This window comes from Labrus bergylta, chromosome 11 (assembly GCF_963930695.1).
Source record: "Labrus bergylta chromosome 11, fLabBer1.1, whole genome shotgun sequence".
Classification (NCBI taxonomy): domain Eukaryota; kingdom Metazoa; phylum Chordata; class Actinopteri; order Labriformes; family Labridae; genus Labrus; species Labrus bergylta.
In genome coordinates, this window is record NC_089205.1 from 12,821,860 (window position 1) to 12,847,156 (window position 25,297).

The 25,297-nt window shown below is 40.4% G+C and overlaps 1 protein-coding gene across 2 annotated transcripts in view; it reads right to left on the minus strand.

Moving 5' to 3' along the window:
- Window positions 1-12,650: 12,650 nt before the first annotated feature.
- Window positions 12,651-25,297, minus strand: part of pid1 (phosphotyrosine interaction domain containing 1) — a 30,104-nt gene continuing 17,457 nt past the window's right edge. For both annotated transcript variants that reach the window (XM_020641789.3, XM_065960405.1), the window contains one exon: window positions 12,651-15,295. In XM_020641789.3, the coding sequence (XP_020497445.1) occupies window positions 14,795-15,295 (501 nt within the window). In that variant the 3' untranslated portion in view covers window positions 12,651-14,794. The remainder of the gene's footprint in view (window positions 15,296-25,297) is intronic.

A 25,297-nucleotide genomic window follows, 5' to 3' on the forward strand; every position in this document is an offset into this window, starting at 1 on the left:
TAATCTCTCTTCACTCTGTATTATCCAGACTCACTCTGACAATAAAAGGTTGCTCACATCTACCTGTCATATTTACATGCTGTTTCCCCATACACTGATTTGTATTCTATATGTCTTGCTGTCATCCTGTGTTCCCTCAGGAGACACATCAGAGAGATTCACAGACCCAGAGGGCAAAACGAATGCTTCCTCACTCCTTTAACAATAACACAGGCCAAGTGCCATCTTTGGCCTCTGAACTCTCCTGTGTCGTTGTTTGCTCCCACTAGGCCGGTAATGAACACAGAGGGAAGGCAAAGAAAATGTCAGAGTCCTGATGGGGAATTGTGATGTAATCAGAGAAAAAGGTCAGGAGGAGGGGAGGAAGCAGGGAAGGAATGACATTATTAAATAAGTAAAGTGAGACTGAGGAGTGTAGATTGGCTGTAATCTAAGACGGGAATCACACAGATATATTAGTTTAAGTTTATGAACGGTGAACTGTGGCCCTTACACATTAGAACTCATTATTATGTAAATTCATAAATTTACATTGCACAAATCTTTGTGGCCTTAAAAAATTATTTGGATAGCAATGGTTTGCCTTCATCTTTTCTTCCCATACTTAATTTTTTATATTTCTGTTTAGTGCATCTGACATTGAAGTGGGGAGTGTTTAAACAGCAAAAGAGAAAGACAATAAAGACATAGTTTGATGTTTTAAAGTATTGTATTTACTTTCTTGGTTTGTACCACTAGTATCATGTCTACAATCTGCAGCCAGTTATCTGACTTGTGGCACAGTGGGGAGCTGTAGGATGTTTGGGGTAGCAGATAAACTATTTATTCCCCATGTCAAACTGTTATCAGTAATCAATTAGAAAATTATCACAATTCTCAGTATAATTTTTAACCATGACAAACACTTTCTGGTGACCTTAAAGGTGTGGATGCCTGTGATTATTTTTCTTAACCCTGGTAGGAGGGTGGCAATGCACGTCCACCCTGTTGACCAGAAATCGTCACCTCTGGCGTCACCTTTGGCTCCAACAAACAGGATGCTGATGGGCAAACTCCCAAACATCAAGCTCCAAGGTCAGTAGTCCACAGACCAACAGATGATATTACACAGGCTACAGTAAATCCACTTCTGTGATAAATTCAGTAGTCTAAGTAAAGAATCCTTGTGATGTAATTTCACACACAGCCAAAGTCTAGTTTGCAGCACAAACAAAACCTCTGCTTCTAAAACTTCAAGCTACAAGCCCTAGATTAGCCCGCCTTAAAGCCTGTGGAAGTCTTTCATTACCTCCAGAGGTGAAGAAGGCTCCCCTGTTTGATGGGAGATTTGTCTCTGCCTGTAAACCCTAAATGATCCACATAGACGCATTATTATTCATGAGAAAAGTCCATTTGGATCAAGTGCTACCTCTATATTTCCCCCATCCATTGTCTACCCCCCTGTAGCAGTTTCCAGGCCTTATTTATTCATGTGTTGGGCAAGCTGTTACGCCTGGAGATGTGTCCAAGGACAGTGTCTCATTAAATAGTCATGTTTAATGTCAAGATGAACGACTGCAACTCTGCAAGGACGCCCAACATTTCAGGACAAAAGTCTAAAAATACAACCTGTTGATCCTTGACCGAGGGACGAGAAAATGTGAATTTGGGTTTTTGAATGTAAAACTGTCAGAAGCTTGAGGCGGTTGTGGCTCGGTTGGTAGAGGCGGTTGTCTCTCAACTGGAATGTTGTGGGTTCAATCTCCAGCTCCTGCAGCAGCTTCAAGTCCGATGTGTCCTCGGGCAAGAAACTTAACCCCAGGTTGCTCCCACTGCTTCGTCAACGGCTTATAAATGTGTATGAATGGGATTAGTTACTTATGATGATGCCTACATAGCAGCCTCTGCAATCAGTGTGTGAATGTGTAGGTGTGACCTGCTGTGTTAAAGCGCTTTGAGTAGTCAGAAGACTAGAAAAATGCTTTAAAAGCTCATGTCCGTCTACCAGTTATGGGCTCAATAAAGTGTCCTGGCCTATTTGGAGTCATTTTTTATTTCAAGCAACAGCTTCTTCTTTTACTGATCCTAATGAGCTATTTTATTTACCTTTCTTTAGCACCATAGGCCTGGAAATGTGCATTTTTCATGTTGTTACTAGCAAATGTACAAAATGTAAAGGATATTTTAAGATTTAAATGTCTCACACATATGCAGATAGTCTCTGATGACCTCCTCAGTGACTTCACTGTAATAATCTATTCACCTCTGTGATTTAAAAAATGTTAAAATCCAAAATCAGTTAAACAGTCGGAATAGAGAATTCGGTTGTGGTCAAACTTTGGAAATGATCTGCAAGGATTTAACTTAGTGACCTAAAACTATCATGGGCACGTATACGGATGATAAAAAATATTGCAATTTTTTTTAGGTCAAGTAGACTTTGTTTTGTTTGGGATGACCATCAACCCGTACAGTTGTGGATTCCTGTGGACACGCCAAGACTTTTTAGTCAGTTTTATTGTGAAACTCAAACTGATTTTATTGCAGAAGTTGCACAAAAAAGATAGGTATAGATAAAAGCAAAGGTTGAGAGACATTTTCTTAGCAATTGAAACTGGTTCGATAATTAGATTTCTAAAACAAATGTTTTGTCCATAACTAAAATATGAATCTCTTAGTGTATTATCATATTCCTTGTTGTACGTTTACTTTTTACTTTGCGTTAAATCTTGCATTGAAACTGTTGTTAATTTAGCTTTTCATCCTTTTTTCTATGAATTAATCCACTCTTATTGTATTTACATGATCAAATAAAAATGTAAATTAATCTGTCAGCCATCAAGCAGAATGAATCATGAACAGCAGGTTAATGGGAGGACTAATTAGAGTTGAATTCAAAGTTTAAAAACTAAAAAAACAGAGATATGGCTATAAGATACAAAACTATAAGATTACAATGTTGACCTAAACAGATGGATGGAGGTGCACTTATGGTATCTACTCATTACAGTAAAATGATGTGTTACAGTATTTAAAAGCATTTTTTCTAAGGGAGTAGTGGTGGTTACTGAACAGAAGCTCCACTCCTGAGAAAGAGTCAATGTAATTTAAAGGCTCCTCCAGGGTAAATAGAGACGGAGCTAATGAAAAAACTCAATCAATAGTTTGACCAGTAACAAATTAACACAATTAACCAGAGTCATTACTTGATTGTGTTTGTCCCCTTTAAAAATATCTTATATTTGTGTATATTAGGCTAAAACCATATCTTAAACCCCATTTAAAATGATACAGTTCAAACAGTATGCAAAAGGAGGGATGCCATTAAATGTATGATAATGTTCTTATTATTGAGAACAGATAAATCCATTCTGAGGTGATGTTAAACCTTTCAACTGAGCCCTTCATAGTGTGTGTACTAGTGATGATTCATTTCAAGTATTAATTATAATGTTCTGGAGTATTGTTAGAAATTGTTTTGACCAAATCAACATGATCATGTTTGTCATTTCTAATAAATTTTGGTCTCAACATGTTTTCAAATTCTCTAAATTTGTCCAAATGATGTAAATAATCTCAGACAATGTTGAAACAGACTGATGAAATTTCACAATGTCGCCTCATCAGTGATCAGCCTGATGGACACTTATGCTTCGACCCTCTTCTCACAGTGAGTGTACACCTCTGCACCATGTTCCTCTGATCCAAACAAATCACTGTTATCACAGAGAGCTCAGGTTTTCAAAAACACAGCCAGCTCTGGTGGTGATTTTATTGACTGTAAGTGGACCTCTATTGTTTATTTGAAGGCTGAATCCCTGGACATGTCAGAGCCAACCAAACAGGCTGAAGTAGTGAGCTGCATCCCTCCGAGCCAGATGGATTTCAGTAATGCAAGCCTCAGCTCAGCTCCCAGCGTTTTCTGAGGCTTTTTTTTCTCTCTTTTCTCTCTTCACTCTTCATTTTTCAGTCAGCAGCACTCTGGTAGGAGATGCTGTGAATTTTCACAATGTGCAGAGTTTTAACAAGACAGATCACCCGCAAAGAGCTCCCACCACCTGAGGACCTGAAGCTGGAAAGACTGCAGCAAAGAATATTTCAGGCTGCTGGATTGTTCTGTATAGTCATGTGTTTTACCAGAGATGTTGATCTTTGGCAGACACCAGAGAACTTCATTTCTCATGCCTTAAAATGACTGCATCAGCTGACCATTATAAATAAAATCAGGATTATAAAAGCCTACCTGGTATAACTTGTCATACTGTACCAGACCAAACAGGACATGCACAGATAAAGGAAAGCTTGTGTGATGTCTGCATAGTAAAACATCAAGTTGTAACGGATACAAGTGTTGGTAAGGTAGAGAAGAAGAAGTGTTTATCACAAAAAAGTTACAGTAAATGTTACAGGCTAATTAACATTGCTAATTAACATTTTAACTAAGTTTATTAAACTGACTGTATCTTGATGTAATTGTTCACATGTTAAGTTACACTTATTCACTATTGCATAAACACAATTCCTGAAACTAGGGCCCTAATTGTCAAAAGTCCACGCACTAAAATGATGTTGCAACAGATGCTGTATGATGCTATGTAGTAGCCTGTATGATCTGTAGCTTATACAGATGTTTACTTACATATGAAAACTCAAGCTAGATAATTCTTGATAATGGGCTCTTCTGAATCAATATTCTACAGATTGTGACCCAACTCTACAACCATTGCACAATGATGTAAATCAAAGTAACTATTGCAAATGGCCTTCCCCCCTTATCTTATCTTATATTGTCTGATAAAGTCTTCCTTTTACGTTTGCGTTTTTTGTACAGCACCCGTCACTCTACGATTTGGATGTGTTTGATATTCTTTTGAAAAAAAAAAACTATTACCGCATACAGAGCAGACAAACATGCACAAATTGGGTTTACTCTTAGTCAAATGTGTACATCTTCCACAACTACAATGACACTTGAACCTTCAATGACTGAGTGCTTTCCTTTCATGTACATTATGAATCACATGTTGTACAGCATCCTTATTGCATAAGACTAATGTATGAGTATGTAACCAGCAAATACAGTAGGCCTGAGGTCAGATTGTCGAGTACATTGAGACTGACAGCAGTGAAGGTCCTCAATTTGTAAATCCAGCCTGCTTCTTCGTATTTTAATAGCTCAGCGTTTGAGTTGTCGCCTTTATCTGGAAGCAGTGACCTCTGACCTTTTTAGTCCCTCTGCAGTGACGAGAAGAGTCAGAAATGTCCTGACCTACAGTGGGAAATGTAATCACATGTGACAGAACTCTGATGCTTGGCCGTGTGTTCTGACAGCAGACGTCCTTTACCTGATCACAGAGGAGTCAGTGTGTTGCACTCTGGCCTCACTCTGAACAGATGGATGTGAGACGATCGGCCGTGATGCTCCCTCGCCGAGCTGCCCGGCCTTACGCGTCCACTGTATTCAGGGCCGACTTGAATGAAAACGCCGAGACAAACGGACCAATCATCTGAATTGTTTTCAGTGTCAAAGAAACACTCTGAAGGCAGTCAAACAATCATCAGTCACAGCGAATGAAGACGGTGAAGAGTAAAGGATCAGTCACAAAGAGGCAGCATCAGTGTCACTCACTTCTGTCAACACTGGATCCTGACTGCAGCTTTTGGCACTGTGTTGCTATGAGACGTGTAAGTCGACAACAGTCCTGATTGGAATGACACGACATGTGTTGCTCTAATACAATTAAATAAAATGTTTTCAGTGGCACTACTAATAGCCAGAAAAGTGTTATGACTATGTATCTAAAAGTACTTTTTACATTATTTAAAGTCCAGACTCCTCAGGTGCAGAGTGACCTGTTGTTCCTCTTAAAGTAACGAACACATGAGGAGCATCTCACCAACATTGTAAGTGACCTTTTGTTAAATCCTCAATTGACAAACTGGATTGTCTGTTCTGGGTATGAATTGTTGATACCTTACCTGCAGAACTGGACCCTGAATTAGATCATTTTAAACTAGAAATGAAACAGGTCTTTTTAGATCATTATTTGGGCTTTTTCATCTTTATTCGATAAGACAGCTATAGAGAGAGAGAAAAAGTGCAGAGAGAGACATGCACCATATTAAGTCTAGACCGGGAGTAGATCCTGCAACCAGTGGCCGGCTCAAAATTCATTAGTATTTGAAGAGAACACACTCTAGTAGTCAAGTGTGATCTTGTGCTTGGATGTATAATAAGGGTAACCGTAGGGACAGCAATAGCATGCCTGTCCGCAGAAATGGCTTGGCGCCTGAGGCCCAGTTAATGGGCCCTCCCAGGATATGATTTAATTGTATCAACATATGCGCATTTGATTAGGGTTGGTGTTAGCCTCTTGGCTAACATTAGCTCCCTCTGCTCGGCTCCCATCAGCCTTTGGAGCCGACAGAAATAAGTTTGTTAACAAGTTCTTGTTGGGGTCAAATGCCCCAGCAAGCTCCCTCTCATTCGTCTTCTTCTTTTCTGACATCTCTTGGCATAGCCTGCAACTTTGTGTGGGAATATGCAAAGATGTACCATTATTACACGTTTGCTATTGTTTTACTATATTTGTCAATAGAACAGAGAGATGCAGAATGAGGGACTCTCAGGTGTTGCTATTTAGACTTGACTATGAACCCTAGTTTGGGACATCTGTTGTAGTAACCACTTCTTTTGAGCCTTGGAGATAAAAGTATGGTAAAATAATGCTACAATATACAAAATATATCTCAAGAAGAGACAAAAATCATGAGGAAGAACAGTTGCCATCTTTGTCTAAAAACATGTATTACTGGCTAATAAAGATCCGAACTTTTGGAAATAATCTTCTGCTCTGCTAAATGAGCTTATAAACCTTTAAATAAATATATCTTCCAGTGCATGGTTTTTTCATCATTGGTTTTCCTGAACAGCAGAATCACAGTTCATATTCCAAGTTAAAGTAGTATTTATAGTGTGGTATAGTGCTCAATGCGATAAAGAATTTTATCATTTAAATCAAGATAAAATATATATTTTTTTATGCTTGTAGCAGACTATACAATGGTTCAGTCCCTCAGAGATTTCTGTTTTTTCACAGACAGTAATGACAGTGTTGTCCAGATGCAGCATCGAACACTCACAGTAAACACAAAGCATTTGGCAGTTGATACAACAACCAGAGTGCCGGCGATTCGCAAATCTGTTTTGTCTTCTGGCCTGATGATGGTAATCAGTAATAAGCTATTTATTTTTGTTCCACAACTCTTCAAACACCGTCCTGTTTACGCCTGTCAGAGTTTTCTGTCATGACTCTCTTTGAGGCTTTCAAATGAGCCGGATTTTATTTATTTTATTTATTTTATTTTGCTGCATGAAAGCGGCAAACTCTACAACAAGAAAAAAGCTGGACATTTTTGTGACAATGCAGAACTCCACCTGACTTATAGGTGATTTTAGAAAACATTTTTCTCACTCAAAAGGCAAGACATCTTAAAAATTGAATTAAGATAATACAAAGGGAGACAACGTTGATTTTTAATGGATTATTTCCATCAGCTCAACTGAATATTAGAAAATTCTTACTATATGCTCTTCAGTTAATCCTGGGTCAATATGGCCTGCTCTGCTTTAAGTCCACTTTGCTATGAAGCCTGTCACATCCTGCTTTGATATCTACTGTAAGTCTTAAATAAATGATGATCCTATCACTGATGACGAACACAAAACCAATTTTCCCATCTTGGATCAAGGTTATGAATCCCTTCCACACACTCAAACACGTTCACACACAGTATAGGATGAAATGATAACACGGCGCTGGGAGGTCTGAACTATGCTCAGCGATGTTTTGAAGATTTGCTATAAGATCCATCTGCACCCTGCAGAGCCTTTTGGGTTTCAGGATCAAAATCCGCAGAGCCACACAGGTGGCCCATTACTTTAGAAAGGCAGAGCGAAGGAAGAAATAACCTTTAAGATAAGAGATTTTTCAATCTTGACAGCATGAGTGTGAAATGAATATTATTTCTTTCTTTTTTATGTAGGTCAGATGTGATTGTTTGTTGAAATCTTGATAAAAAACAAACAAACAGGATCATCTGTGGTATCGTGATCTGCCACAAAGCTGTGTTTAATGCTCAGTGATCTTGTCTTTGTGCTCCTTTCAAAGGCTTTGACATGACGGTAAGGAAGCAATGTGAAGGAGCATCCATCCAGAATCCCTGACATTTTCAATAAGGAAACCCTGTTAGACTCAGAAGAGAGAAAAAACAAATCCTAAATATCCTCTCAGCACCTGTAACATTTACCTCACAGCCATGTTTTTCAAACAGGCCATATCTGTCTTGACAATTTTTTTTTTTTCAACCTAAAGCCTACCTTTGATGAAGCATGTTGAGGTCATGTTGTAATGATGTCAGAGGAAAAAGGCAGAGAAATTAACCCTTTAATCCAGTTTTTCCACTCTGTCTTATAGTAGTATAAATACAAATCTTTACTCAAAGTCAGGGTTATGTTGCCAGCTATATCGTTCAGTTCAACTATATGCAATCTCTGAAGTGAAGCCCTCCTTCTCACATGAAGCACGACGCTTGTCTTTTAAACGCTGAGCTATGACGACACCAAGTGGTCAGAGAATGTAACATCAGCTTCATGATACTTGTTATTTGGTTCTATCAGGCTCTCGTGCTTTCTTGTCTTTTCAGGCTTCTCTATTTGTGTCTATGACCTCACGCACAAGCTATGAGGCAGTTTGGTCCATTGTTTATTTTCTGGACTTTGATTTGGCTCAAAGAGCAGGATGTGACAGAGCTGGATTACCCAACTCTTCCCTTAACATCTGGGTGCAAGATGCCCGACCAGACGAGCTGTGTGTCTTTACTTCAGCTATTCATCCTTTTTTTCTCTCTCTCTCTCTCTCTCTCTCTCTCTAAATGCATTCCCTCACACTTTCCTCTGCTATCATCTATGTCTCCTAATCCTTTCCTCCATTTCTTTTATGGCACTTAACAGTCTGAATCATTTTACGAGCAGAGAAGAGCCAATGACACAAAAAGAGAGACAAATAACATAACAGCTAAGAACATTCAAAGTGTTGTGTGGGAGAACTACAGTAGGCCTTCCATGGGGACTTAGAAAACATACTTTTGAAACACACTTATTCACTTTTGAGGAGTTTGACACGAGGAAAATAAACCACTGCTTTACTTACAGTAATGCGTCAGAGCCACGCTTAGTTTAGCTGCTTAGCTAACAAGTGATTGCATCCAGCCAGAAATGATTAATAGAATGTAAAACAGCAGCATGTTAAGGAAATGAGATGTAACATGTTGTTTTGTGAGCCAGAAAAGCATTGATTTTGAACAGATACAGGACTAGCCGTTTGACCCCTTAGTTTCCAGAATTTGTGCTGAGCTAAGCAAACCTGCTGCTGCTGCTACAGTCACTACATTTTTAGCGCTGAGGCATGTTCATGGTGTGTAGATGCTTTCATCTCAATCTTAGCTATAAAGGCAGTAAGCCTATTTCCTATATTGCAAAACTATTACTTTTATGTAGAAAAAAAACCCTCTAGCTTCTTGCAGGTAGAGTAGCCTAATTGTGAAATAACCACAATTCATTGTGTCATCGAGAAGTTTTTTCTTCTTCCATTAATTCATCAAAATCATGAATTTTCACTTGAAAATATGGATATTTTCATGTTAGGTCAGTACCTCTAGAATATCTCAAACACTTTACTCTTTCAGTGGTGACCACTTGTGTTAAACTATAAGCAATAACAGTGCACAGTACTGTGCAGACAGAGCCACTGACCTTCATCCTCCAGGATCAGTTGAAGCTTGTTCTCTCAGACTTTTATCCCTCCTACTGGATCTCAGTCCAGACGTTTCCTGTCCCCCAGGGGTTCTGGGCAGCATCTCCTCTGTATGTGACTGTGAGTGTATTAGGATTGCAATGTGCACTGAATCCTCCTGGCTCAGGTTAACAGACAGTTAATTTAAGCCCCCCCCCCCTTTGTACAAGTCAACATTTCATTTCGACAGGAATCTTAAATCATAAGAAGGCTTCGGGGAGCAGTTCAACTGGAGGGATCAGAGACAATCTGGACCTGATCACAGGAAATGCTTTGTGTGTCACAAAGAAAGAATCTAACTGAGGCTGTCTTTTTATTTATTTATCCTCGGGTCTGGACGATACATTATCATCAGTGCTTTAGAGTTTGAAATACATTTATTTTCATTGTACAGAGAATGTGTGTGTGTGTGTGTGATTAGTTTCCACTGGTTGTCATCAGGTTCTGACATGCTGTGATCAATGTTGCTGCTTTAATCTCACAATTTGGTTTTCCTCCCAGCAGATAAGAGAGTTTATGTGTTGTTGTGTTGTGAAACTCAGAGTTTAAATGTGTTATTAGGGGGAAATATTCCTCTCTCACTGCCTGATATTTTGGGTATGATGTCAGGAAGTGGAGCTCTGTCTCTACCTGTGAGGTGTAACACTGCTCTGAAGTTTTGCAGAAAGTGCTTTTTAATGTATTTTTGTCTTTGGGACGGCAGTATATCTGTAGGAACTTGGGTTGGGAACTGGAGGGTCTCTGGCTCAAGTCGCAGCAACCAATTCCGACCAAGTCCGGAATTGGTTCGGTAGCTGGAGAGGTGCCAGCCCTCCTCCTGAGCACTGTCGAGGTGCCCTTGAGCAAGGCACTGAACCCCAAAAATACTGCTCTGGAGTGCTCGCTGTGGGAATGAATGTGTCTTGGATTTGTTAATACTGATGGACACTTTTCATAGCAATCTCTGACACCAGTGTGTGAATGGGTGAAAGTGTGACCTGGGGCGTAAAAGCGCTTTGAGTGTCAGAAGACTAGAAAAGCACAATAAAAGCTCAAGTTCGTTTATATGAACAAACACTGGTAATTTAATACAAATTTATGGTCTTATTTAGGCAACCACTTTAATTGCAGCATTAACAGATTATAGATCTGACTATGTCCACAAACTGTGTTGAGTATTAGAAAACACGTTATGTTGTTTAATGTGTTGAACGACACAACTCTTTGCACATTAGATCACGGAAATGTGTTTTGTTTGAGCCAGAGGCAGAAAGAATGTGTACAATTGCCCAGTCCATTTCACACATATTACACAGATATGTTTACAGTACTTCACCACACACTCTCTCTCTCTCTCTCTCTCTCTCTCTCCATGAGGCCTGTGCCCCCTGCTTGGGAGCAGCAGCCAGGAGAGAAAGGGAGCAAAGGCAGTGATACTGTAGGGAGTGAATAAGAGAAGTCTGATTAGAAGCCAGTATTGGCACAACTCTCCTCCCAAGCAGAACCCCGAGCATGTGGGCCCACTGGCGGGATGGACAGACCGGCAGTTCTGGGGTTTGGAGGAGGAAGAGTGGCCAGCTGGAGCAGTAAAAGACTGGTATTGTGAGGCTGACTGACGCCTCCGCGGAGCAGAGATGCAGACTGTCGGAGGTGGCCTCTTTCTGGGCCCCTCTGTTCTGATGCTCTGATGGAAGTGGGTCAGACGGACACAAGAGCAATCGGAGAGGGGTGCACACTGTGGAACTACAAGACAAAGAGGCATCTAAACAGTGCAGCCAGCTGAGAGGGACGAGGGCAGAAGGTTGACACTGTTATGAAAGTTCTAGTGCAGAGACGATTATCAGTATTGTGCTCAAATTATCTCAAGTGATTGTGGATGACAAAGGGATGTCAGTCATGTAGAGTTATGTCCATTTGCTGGAAGAAAAATCTGAAAAGTCTGCCATTCCTTACCTTCATCAAATCTGTTTGTCTCACGCCTGACACAAAGTAATACATGTAATAATGTAGAGTCAGACCGTTCATGACAACATGTAAAGAAGTCTTTGAAAAATGTTCAAACAGAAAGCTGTTGCTCGTCTTTCCAGGGGGAGGCAGTGTTCACATTCAACCCACATTAACATTCTTCACAGCATCCATTTTGCCTCCAATTCTTTGCAGCTCTTAAACTGCAAAATGATCGCCAGCCACAGAAGCGAGCGAGAAGCTAGTTATCTCGTTACTGATGTGGGGACTTTGAAGAGAGGAGAAAAAAAAAACGGGGTTGCTGCGTCCTGGCACACGGGAGGCTGGAGAATAACAACACAATAAAAAGAAAGATCTGAGGAGTCGGAGGAATGTGAAGAATGGGAGAGTAAAACTTCCCTCAGAGCACAGACAAAAGGCGATGTCACACTACAACCTGGAACACACTTGGAAATACAATAAAGTTGTGTTTAAGAGCATTGTGGCTGCAGCTCAATGTAAGAGTCAAATAATTGATTCCTCATCGATATATAGGCCTACATTTGATTTTTATAATCCAAGAAAACAGAATGAAAAGCTTTTGACTTGAAGTCCAATTCAAACAGATTTGATGCCTTGAATCGTTCGAGGGAAAGTTGCATGTCATGCTGTAACGTGTGTATGGAGGTATGTGTGGTTCTGCTTTACATCTGTCCTGGCTCCCTGTCAGAGAGCATCATCTGGTTACACATTCTGTTTGTTCTGAAACACAACATGCTTTGTATTTATCCTCCCACACGCAACCACAGTGGGAAATCCACTGAAAAGTTAAAATCAAGTACAAACAAGACATTCTTTGAGAGAAAAAAAAAAACAGACCACACCATTACACGCTTGGTCTTGGTAAATACTTTATATGCAATAGTTCTTGATCTTTGCAAACACTGTATAGAAAACACTTAAGGTAACATTGTTCGAACATTTAAAGCGCGTCTGAGCTTTCAGACAGACATGACACAGTAATCTACAGCTTTATAAACATTCCCCCCCTCAGGCCTGTCCATTCACACCCCTCATCACCAACACACAATCCTTTCCACACACACACACACATACACACACAGCCACCTCTATCAGGCTCTCATCTTATAATTCACAGTAGGCTTTATAACACTGATTCTGTATCGTATGATGTTCTCAACATTTGTATTTATTTAAAATAGCTATCAACAGTAATGCTGTAATATTTGGAAAGTGATACATATGTATTTACATAAGCTTATTGAGCAAGAATCAAATACAATATGTGTTTACATATGTATAATTTTACGTGTGTATATTTGAGTGTGTGTATGTGTGTGTGTGTAACCAGAGCCACCTCATTGTTCTCTTTGAATCACACTGACAGCGTCCAGTCTTTTCAATCCAGTCAGGAAAGATGGAAGTGCGGAGCTCTGACATGTTTTTTCCCCCCGCCTCAGTCTCAGTTACTCCAAAAGAGGCAACGCGGAGTAGCAGAGCAGAGTGAAACCGGCCACTGACTGTCCCTGACAGCGTGAGGAGATCATGGGAGACTGAATGGACATGGTTTAAGGTGCTCACAGCACGGTGGACTCATCATACGTTCTTCAGGATGCATCAGCCGTTGCCATGGACGACCGTGCTCTTAGGGTCCTACAACCTCAGCGACTGGCACATTCCAGGCTAAAGTTAAAACGTGGCAAATGGTCACAGTACCATGTCTGATTTTTAAAATGCTTCCTTAATCATAAAAAAAAATTGGATCCTTCCAGGCCGATGAGAATTCTTCCCCTTCAGCTAATCGTACAATACTCCCTCCACAGTCATCCTCCTCCTTTTTCCTTTCACACACAGGGATGCAAGCACTCACGTGTACACTCATATACACAAAGTACAGAAGAAAGCAATTACACCTACACACACACACACACACACACACACACACACACACACACACACACACAGACACACACAGAAAAAACAAACAAAGAAGGTAGGCGCACACACACACGTGGCCGCACATACACGCTAAGACCTGGGTAAAAGACCAAACTAATGTGAGAGGAAAGTGAGGCACATTATCTGACAGGCAGAATCAAGCCTGAATTTTGGTTTACTCAAAACTGAAGTCAGATGTAGATGATTAAGGTGTCACAGAGAGGTCCAGGCTTTCAGCCCAGTGAGAACTTTTAAAATGTAAAATCTACGTAGCACCTCCCAGGTGCCTTACACGTACTCAGAATCTGTAAGTACCGATGAAACAGAGACAGTGATAGAAGCTCTGGCTCCATAGTCCACACGAGTACCAGCCATGCAGGCAAATCACTTTTGGGTGGTTGGACTTAGGTACGGTAGTGATGATATGAATAGTGCTTAAAGGCTTTGCTTTTCTTTCACATCCTCATTTGCTATTACCGAGGTCGAAGGCATTTTAACAGAGATCCATGAAATTAAACATTTAAAGAATTTATGTGCTCCAACATTCTCATAAACTCTGGGTTAGGAACCCGGATAGGTCACAAGCCTACTCCATCTGGATCCCTATATATGGCAAGAAAAGCAACAGGTTGTCATGAGCTGGGGTCAGAGGAACAGGGGATACAGTTTGTTGTTTCCTGGATTTAAAAAAAGCTTAATAACCACAAACAGTGTGTCTGTTTTGAACAGTGGTTGAAAATAGAAATGTTGAATCAATCTCTTGAGGGCGTTTACAGAGGTGCTTGAAAGGCCTCTGTGGGTTGTTGAGGGCCTTTAATACAAAGTGGCACCACTTTGCTATCCCTGTATGGAAATGTCAGTCTTTTGTAACTCATTCTTTCATCTATCTTTTCTTAACAGTATCTAATAGCTACTTCATTTTCCTGGGTGTGATGGATCACAGGGTCAGGTAATTTAGTTCTGAATTGATAACAGAAAGTGATAGTAAGGGAGAATGAGAGAGAGGGGGTAATCAGTCCATCCTTCCCGTCATCCCTGACTCTTTAGGATGGGGATCAGGAGTTTAGATGAGTATCAGTTCAACCGTCATCTGGTGTCGAGTCTTCAGGGGTGGACGAGTCCTCAGCAAAGTCGTCTGACGAGCCGCTCTTGTGGATGCGGCCATCGCTACGCATACTGTGGAAAGTCTTGCGGAAAGCCTCCATCATAGAGTGTGCAAGCTTCTTGGCCTCCAGCTTGTTCTCACACTCCACTGCGTGGCAGTCCATCTGGAAGGACAGGTCGTCGTTAATTTCCCGGTAGATCCAGGCAAAGACGTTGGGTCTGACGCTGTGGTCGGCTGTGCAGTAGGCGATTCGTGCCACCTGGTAGGTGTCCATAGTTACTGAGGCCTCGCCATGCCCATCCATGTGGTGAAGACGCACCTGGAAAGGCCGAATCTCCAGCAGTGAGCTGCCTGCGGGGCAGGTGCCTTGTTGCTGGGTAAGGGCACGACGCTCCACCAAACCCACCACTGCCGACTCTGTGCAGCCAGACAGGAACTGGGTCCCAGAAATAGCCACTTTACCCAGGTAGGCCACCTGTAGGTAACGAGAAACACACAGGTGTTATTAGACTTTACTTTTCAACAATGCAGCGTATGACAAATGTACATACACATAAGCAGCTGGCAACAAATTAACCACAATTTCACCAGATGTGCAGAATGACAGCTTTAAACGGGAAACAATAAAGACATCTGTACATAGAGTTGGACTTATCTGCCCATTGCCATAGTGAAAGAGACTTACATTAGAATGATCTCTAAATCACTCTTCTTTAAGAAGTTACCAGGAATGAAAAAGAGGAAAATCAAGTAGAAACAAGAAATGCAGTTGACGACGCAGGGACTATAAAATACATTTTACAGACAAAAGCTGAAATAATAGGCAGGTTCGTACTTTGAAAATCTAATCAGGCTTTTTTCTACAAGATTTCTAAAATAAGTTGTTGCAAATATAGCCTTATGACCTAAACTGCAAAGCTAGTTCACCTTCTGACATCAATGGAGACCTAGAAACAACCAGCAGAGCTCACTGTTGGGAACGCACAAGCATATAGGAAGTCAGCAAATCAGTGAGATTGTTTTTTGCCTCTTAATGCATGAAAATCAGCGAAATACAATTAAAATCAATGCAGAGACAAACAGAGTCTGTGCAGTTTGGCTAGGGGAGGAGAAAGACAAATATCTCTCTTTGTGCCAATTATAATTCAAGCTGAAGCATTCTGCACCACTTAAGAGTCGTGGAGCGTTTTTTTAATTTTATTTTAGTTTTAATAGAAAAAAAAATCTACAATAAGACTTTGGACAAAACGGATGTCTGCATGTCAACTTTTTCATGAAGAAACTAGAAATGCTGAGTCGTTATGTGTGGCAGAAGTAATCTTGGTCAAAGATGTAAAAATCAATGCCAAAAATGTCTTTTCCTTTTTGAGAAAATTCAAAATGAAAAACAACGTTTCCATTTGTGATCATCTCACGCAGTTTTCTACATTTAAAAAAAACCTGGCTTTAAATGTTCAGGGAGCTGAAGAATGTGGAGCAAATTGAAAAATTACATTTCTTTGAGAACTAATTAATTCCATGTTCAGCACACATCTTTAGGGTAATGGACCTGAAAAACTGGAGGTGTTTGTTTTTCTCTGAAGGGCTGATTTCAGGCTTTGTTTTTCTCATTTTCTCAGTGTGCTGACAAGCTGAGAGGCTGGGCATAAGTTATTTCCCAAAGAAAAAGAGAAAAAACACTATGTTGAGCCGAGGCTGCAACAAGGACTGTAGAATACCATAGTAATGACAGTGCATACCAAGAGAGCGATAGACTGAGGGGATAGAAAGGGATAAGATCAGAGATAGAGAGAGAGAGAGAGAGAATTAAGAAGTGAACAAAGCTGGAGTTTTCTATGGGAACGTGGCCAGTTGGAGAGCAGTCCGGGAATAATGGTTGACTTGTGCACTTTCTCAACATGGTGTTCTTTATAGCTTTATAAAAATACACAGAGGAGGAGCCTGCTACAAGTCAAACACTCAAAGAGTTTTCACTCCTGTCTGTGTTTATAATGGGGTGGGGGGGGGGGGGGGGAATACGCTCTGCTCTCAAGAGTTCATTACAGCTGGCTAACGTGTGGCACATATGGAGGGAGATAACACAAGTGCAAAGATAAGTGTGAGTTTTAAAGAGATATGTATCATGTACTGCTTAGAACATGTGGCTTGCTTTCATAGTTAACTGCCTTCTTCCGAATGTCAACCTCGTCCGTGGTCTCGATTACTCTTTATCCTAAAGAGAATGTAATCACATCCAGTACTTGTAGTTCATCGTTCTGACAACAGCAGAGGTCCACCCTGAAGACCAGCAGATAACGCTGTAAGACTGAGGTAGAAACCTGAAGGGTGACACAAAGTGGAGGTGTGGATCCCGTTTACTCTTCACATGATCTGACTGCCTCTCTTTCTTTGAAAGTTTTGTTTAGTCTGCAGCCGTCAAGTCTACCTGGCCTCCTTCACATGATTTCTTTTGACTGAAAGGAATCTTTCAGAGGAAACATATAGAACAGTAGTCCAGTCATTCCATCAGTCCACCAACATTCAGTCATACAGGAATTTAAGTCTAATGTAGGGCTGAATCATTTACCACCAATGTAAAAACTGATGGCATGCAAGCTGACGCAAATAATTCACTACCTTTTTTTTCTTGTACCCCAAAAAAAACAAAAACCCTTTAAAGAGTTAAAGATAAACAGTAGAACTCAAAGATGTGTCCAGTGATAGAGAGACAAAAACTGAGATCAAAAGACTTGTATCCCTGTCAAGTACAGAGCTGGAGCCACCAGATGGTTAGCCTAATTTAGCATAAAGACTCAGTCAGCCTGGCTGTCCAAAATAACCAAACACATGTCAACACCTCTAAAAAACTAGTTTAATATGAAACCAAAGTGAAAATGGTAACTTGATATTTTAGGATTAGTAACATGTTACTACTTGTGGCATAGTTGCAGATACGTTCTACATTAAATACCAAGATTTAGGGGTGGGATTGCTGTTTCCATGTTTAATCATAAAAGAAGCAGCATATTTCAGCCAAATGATATCCCAAGAACAACAACAAAATGGTATTCAGAATTTTCAGTAAAGAAGCACGTGTACTATCTGGTCCCCAACTGCAGCGTAACATGACTTTCCCAGTCTTCTCAATGGCAACAGTAAAGGATTGAGGCAGTGAAAGCAGCTGCCTTGTCATGTCTGCTTTTCATTAGTGGTGACCGCGGGGTGGGATGTACAGCCATTGCACCCGATCCATCATTCAGCTGAGTAGCACAGGTCTGCAGGAGCAGCCTGGAGGCAGGGCGGTTTGCTATTTAACCACAGTGACACCTTCTCAAAGCCAAAAGGCGGTCAGTCACTCAGCCAGCCAACAAATCCAAAGACCGCGCCAAGAAACATCAACCATTCACAGTGTTCCGTTTGTATGTCAAACAGCAATAAAGAGTCATTGTAGACTTCTTTTCTCTGACTTGTATTTTGATATCGAGTTACTTGTTCAAACTACGTTTGTCTCTACTGATTGCTTTCTTTTCTTGTTGAATAAACTCGACCAGACTGCTCGGCCAGGTTTGAATTCTCTAACAGCAGCTGGGAGCCAGCCAAAACACATAGCATTTTCTCTCAATCTATCTGTTCTTCTGCTCTGTTAGAAAATCAGGAAGCAATCCAGTTAATGTTCCTGGTTAATTCATGTGACCAGCTTGGGACGAAGAGTCGGCAAAGACAGCATGGTGAGGAGTTGCAGCAGCTTAATATTTACACTGAATAATAAAAAGAAATTGTTAAAGGTCCCATATTATGCTTTTTCTGGTTTTATATGCCCTTTAGTGTGTTTTCCAAGTGTCCTGTGCATGTTTAGGCACATCTATGTGCAAAAGTTCAAAAGTCCGCGGAAACGCGGCTTCTCCTACGTCCTCCTGTTAGCTGTAGCATTAGCCGCATGTAACGCTCGGTTCTAGCCCCCCTCGATAAAAATTTGTCAAAGCGGCGTCATTGTCAGTGTGAGATCAGACTCAGAGCGTAGAGGGAGCAAGGAGGAGCAGTACATGAAAACAAACACTTTTTTCGGACTTTAGCTATTGTGAACGTACAAAAGTAGGTACATAGATTAAATATACGAACTCCAAAAAGGACATAATATGGACTCTTTAAGTCTTATGTTTCTTTCGTTGAGTTGTTTTTTTTCCAACTGGTCATATGTGATTCACATTTCAACATATGTAGGTTGGTATTCAACCATACATACATAACAAAAAAGGAGGAAAAATCAGGATCTATTAAGGGAGAAGGAAATTATTACTAACCTGGCCTGTTAATAGTGAATAACTCTGAAGGGAATAAGCATGCCAAAAGAAGAATGATGAAAAGAAAAACATGCATCAGGCAAGTGTGTGGGTGTTCGTGTGTGTGTAGAAGGTTACAGAGAAAGATAAGTGACAAGAGTGCAGAGTTAGGAGGTCACCAGAATGAGCAAATATTAGTGATCGTTTCTTCTAAGTCCAAACACAACATGCAGCTGGAGAGGAAACTGGTACATTGCTGAGCAGAAAGAAGAGGGATAAATGGAAAAAAAAAAAAAAAAATGAAAGTAGGACAGATGAAAAAAAAAACAAAGGTGACTCTACTACAACACGATTCAAATGCAGAGCAACCTTTTCCACCTGGTATTAACCTGTTGTCTGTGGAAGGATATAGTGTCTGCATTAGGAAAGATCAATGTTTGAGCATAAACACATACCTAATACAAAACAGAATCTGGAGTTCACTTACTGTATAAGTTAACATACATGTAAACTCTGAGTTATTGAACACAATAATAGTTGACTGGTTGCTCTGTTAACATTGTGTTGTTGTGTCCACATTTGTAACAATAGGATAGCTTTATAATATAACTGTGTTGTTTCAATACATTGCATTGACGATACAGTAACGCGAAAATTGAAAAGAGTGGACTTAGAAGAGAGACACTGCATCATGCTAATATAAATGTGTTCACGATGAGCGTTAATATCTAGAATGGATTAGGAAGGAAGGAAGTGGCCGAATGCTAATGTTAGCTATGATCTGATGGTAGCTAATTAATTGTTTTTAACTCATAATCTGGCCCAATGTCTCTCTGGATTTTCAGAATCCATTGTCTGTGTAGTTCCTTATCAATCAGGAAGCTGTGAAAACAGTTGCTTAGATCTGTGACTCTTTCATGACTTAAAGCTGTAACATCACAGTAGGACCGAATAACAACTCCTGAGCTTCCCGCCATGAGTGTGACGTCACAGCAACATGGTCACGGTGGGAATACGGCCTATACAATAAGGGAAAACAACTAAGGAAGAGAGCTGACAAAAACCTGGTGTTAATAGTGTGAATACATATAAAACCACCTAAATCTGTGCTTAAGAGTTATGAATTGAAAAGGAGAATTCACCTTTCAAAGGGTTCTTTGATAAGATGTTGTTTTTACTTGGGAATGCCTGACAACCAAAGAGCAGTCACACTCAGGATAATGAAGTTGTCCTCAATACTACTGGAGTCTTTCAAAATACACCTGGACAGGCTTCCACCTTCAATTTAAAAATCACAATATTTTAAATAAGTAAAACCTGAGGTGTCCTTTATAGAAAAATATGATTTAGATTGTCTTAAAGTAGTGGAACAGTAATATTAAGATTAGTAGAGTTCATCTCATCAACTGTACAGTCCTCACTATTCAAAGTTCGACGATGCAAAATCAAGCAAAGATGTTTAGCAGCCAAAGATTAAACTGAAAACATGATCAACAGAATTGAAACAGACTTCCAACTGTTTTTGGAAAGGAGAATTTTATAATGTATTAATTACTTTTCCTTCATAAAGTTCCTTTCTTCCTTTCTTAAAATAAGCCACATATTTTAAATGAAAGTCCACAAGTACAATAATAGTTTAAAAAAAAAGCAATTTAGGCCACAGTTGAGAGGCACAGTGTGTAAATCTTGTTTTTGTTTGAGAGATACAGACAGACAGATGAGACTTCATGAAGCCATGGAGCAATATGGATTATCATGAAAAGAATTTGGTCTAACATCTGACACCAGCTGAATGCCTGTAAATTCATTATGCTGCCTTGAACCAGCTGCATTTGATTTTTAACAGAAGCCTGAGCCGTTCTGTTCCAATCAGGGTGTCTTAAATCAGACAAAGAGGGGGTCACTTCTACCAGATACTGTCTGTTTTTCAGAGTGTGTGAGCAGCACGTCAGGACAGTATTTCTTAGTACAAATCACAGGTTTTGACTGGAACAACGACAAGACACACTGACTCAAAAGGTACAAATTCTTTGGATGGAGAAGCAACGTGACTCAGGTGGAACTCATGCAAATCTTGGAGTGAACGTTTTCTTCATCTCCCAAGCCAAACTTCAGCAGCCTGCATGAGTCAGTGTTTGTGCAGCAAATCACTTTAACTTTCTTTAAATGTATTTCTGGATAGAAATGATACATCCATCCATCTACCCCAGACCAGAACACACATCTGCTGTCCTCCACTCTGGCAGCCTGCTCGCAAGTCGTCTCAGTTCTGGCAGGTCAGCCAGGCAGCCTAAATCATTCTAGTGATCTTCAGAGCCCTCTCCTTTTGCCTCAACTTTCCATGTGTTTCTCTTCTACTCTGAAACGTTCTTGTCTCCTCTTCACTTCACTCTCCTTTATCACATCTCCTCTATCCTCACATCCCCTTTACCGTCTTGCTCTCACTTCTTCAGCCCCCTTTACAATTCTTTATGGTCAAACCGAAAATATTGATTCCATATGAAGTGATATGGAGACAGAAATAAAAGTCCGTTGCATGACAGACAGCCCAGGGGGTTCCAAAGAAGGAATGCTGAAAGGGAGAAACAGAGCAAGGATAGATGGAAAAATGGAGACGGGCTGATGGAATTTGGAAAAAGTAAAAAATCCAAACACTTTTATTGCTGCATACTTGAAACTAAAAGTGTGAGTACACCTGATTTGTAATGGGGCTAAAAACAAAGAAATGGAGTGGAAGTGTTTGTGAGTAAGACTAAGAGAGGGGGGGTAGCATTGTTAAACATCCACATGTGTGGTGAGACATGTGGCCACAATTACTGTCTCTTGGTTTTGTGGAGGATATTGTTTCCAGTCTATCCTCCTTTCACAGACTGCTACAACCTGCAAGGTGAAGGTCACATGACGGCTGGGGACAGCTGGAGGAAGCTAGTTTTTGTTAGCCTTGCTAGCTTGAGCATTAATCTGTAAAAGTCTGAGTAAAAACTACATTTTTGGAAAATATGGTGTTATTGATGAAGGGACTGATTACACAAATATCTGTATGCTACAAGTATAAGTATAAGGCCACCAACAGCAGTCAGCTCAATAAGCTTACTAAAGGGCCTTAAAAAGGTGGTAACAGGTGGCATAGTTGCTAAGAGAAATGTAAAGCATCATTCAAGGCTTACAGTACTGATTCCATTCTGCCAGTCACTCTTTAACCACCGTTTTTCAGCACTTTCCAGTAACAATGCTTCCTGTTTTTAATGATAAATAAGGAAAACAGATTTCAACATTTAACATTTTTTTTGATGAATCATTGGACCTAAAACCAACAATGCCTGAAAGAACCCCAATTATGGAATAACAAAAGGAGAAACAGACAGTGGTGCAGGGAGGGGGAGACGCTTATTGTTGTAAACAGATGGGGGAGAAAAACTGAAAGAAAGTAATTGAATGCAAAAAAGGACAGAAGAAAAATGGCCAGGACACAGAGGGAGACAGAAAAAACATCCGCAGCCCGGCAAGTGAGCCGCTGGGAAGAGAGACAGGAACATCCTGGTCCACCAACACACAAAACACACTTTCTGTGTGTGTCTGTCCGTAGCAGACGGAGCCTGTACTTGTGTGTAAGCTCACAGGCATGCATATGTGTGAGAGAGGTGTAGACTTAGGGCAGCTGCTTCTACCACTGGAGCCACAGCTGGTTCAGCTATCAGCGGAGAAAGGAACAGAGGGGATGCATAGAAGAGGAGGAGGGCAGACTAGATACCTGTCCCTGTGGAGAGGCCTTGGGAACATGGAGAAAGAGAAAATGACAGGAAGAGGGAGAAGAACAAGGACGCAGTGTTTGAGGGAGTCATGTTTTGTCCTGTTGGATCAAGTCCGGGAATAAACTGATGTGAAGATGCAGACAGTCACCAACACTTCTGGATCTCAGGGTTTCAACATCAGGACAGTTTCCCAGATAGCAGTCCAAGGACAAAGTGGTGGTGCAGACGAAAAACATCTTTATCTGTGCTTGTTTTCTTTTGCCATCCCTGTGGTTACACAGCAACTGTTTGTGTTCGGTTTATAAAAACATCATTGTGTTTGCTTATATCTCCACTGACTGTAGTGGAATATATCTGATTAGTATGTGGCTGTGGTGATCATGTGTAACAAACAAGTGTAAAAAGTATAAAACATCAAACATGGACACAAAGTTCATATCATGGCAAGTTTTTGTCCATGTAGGTTTTTTTTGTCTACTTGCATCATCATCTGCTCAACAACACTTAAATAACAAGAATGAAACTGTTACCATGTCTGTCTGGGAAATATTAGAGGTACTTTGATTGTTCAACTGCTGATTCTGATTTTTGCTGATTCCAATTTTCTTGACTAATTAAAAACTATGACTAACAGCAAAAAAAAGGAAAGAAAATGTAACTTTTTGAATGAAAATTCAATTTTATGTTAATAATAAAAGTTTTTATAAAACTGTTAATGTATTGTCTATTAAATACAAATCTGTTTGCTATCTCTTCTCACAGTGACACAAAGCGTGACAGCTGTCTCATATGAACTAGTCATGATCAAGTTCAGTGATTGGGTTGATCCCCCCCAGATGGGCACCTACAGTATAGCAGCCACATTGCCGACATATGAGCCTTTGTGTGCGGCTGCGGTATGCTTGAAACTTGTGTCTCATTTTTGTGATTCTTAGTACGATTTGAGAGGATCGGCCAATCAGCGAATCATGTGATCTAATGATCCGCTGATTACAGTCACCAGATGGTCAATCAGTGCGCCTCTAATATGTTGCTACAGCTAGCAGCTAGAGACCTTAGCATAGCATAATAATTGGAAGAAAAAAAAAAGCTGTCAAAGTTAATAAAAGCCTGATAATCTCAGCCTGTCTCCAAGTAATAGGTTTGTATTTGGTGTTGAGGAATCAGAGGAGCATCTCATCTACCTCTCTGCAAGAAAGGTGAATGTAAGTATTTCTTATAATGTTGACCTCTTCCATTAAGTAAATCATATAGAGTTGAATCTAAAGTAAATGTAAAGTAATATATGGGGCAGATTTTCTAACCTGGCAAATATGGAAGTTCTGAAAAAGTTAACGAGTCCCGTGTGAAAAGGATCCAGCATCTCCCATAGATGAAACATAAGCGTCCCACTAACAGAGACGGAGACTGTCCTGGCTTTCTCCCTCACTGGGCCCCTGTGTCTGGATCCCCCAACATTACTGGGAATCCACTTCTAGAGAATGCAGCATTCCTGAGGAGGTTGTTAACATTCCTCTTAACTTATTGAATCAGGACAGTACAGCTGGCTTTGCTTGCCACGACATGCAGGGATGGATGCCTTCTTTTTTTCCCCCAAGGGCTGTGTGTATATGCCTGTTTGTGTGTGTGTGTGTGTGTGTGTGTGTGTGTGTGTCAATACTAAACAGAGACTGAGTGTTTCGTTAGTCAGAACAGTAGCACCTCAGTGTATGTGAAAGGAGCTTTTACATCCCCAATCCCATCACTTCAGCTTCCCATAGGCAAAAATGTCCAAATTCCAAAAATGGTAAAGACATATGCATTAGCTGAGCAACACATTAACACATTTGCTCCCCAGTGACACGGGTGCTAGTAATATTTACAATATCTGGCCACAAATTACCGCATGGTCTAAACATGTGAAATTTGCAACGCAAATTCAAAAGGATATAGAATAGAATCAGATGCTATTTGGTTAAGGATTATACAAATACCTCCATCAAGATCAGCCTGAAGAAAATGCTGTGGTTCATCTATATCCCATTCACATTCAATGGTTTGTTCAAATATATAAAATAAGTCTAAGAGGCAGAGTGCATTCTTCTATAGAGATTACACATATAGATGTGAATGTGAAAGATAAGGCCTACACTTTAATCAGCATTTGATCTCACTTTCCAGAGAGTAATGCCGAACAGCCTGGGTCAATCAGCAGATCTGAGGGAAGTCCTGAACTGCTGCCCACTCTGGCTCCTCCACTGACGAGTAGCTGTGCCAATACAGACAACACACAACTTAACCTCCACCAGAATCCACACTGTGCCTCAACACCTCTCCTCTCCTGTTCCCATTCAAACAAACAAAACAAAACAACAAACACATGCAAAACTCTAAACACTGTTTAAGAAAAGTACCGTAAACATTCTTTACTTAATTCATCGATTCATTACATGGCCTGTTGGGAGTTTTGATGCAGCATAACCAAGA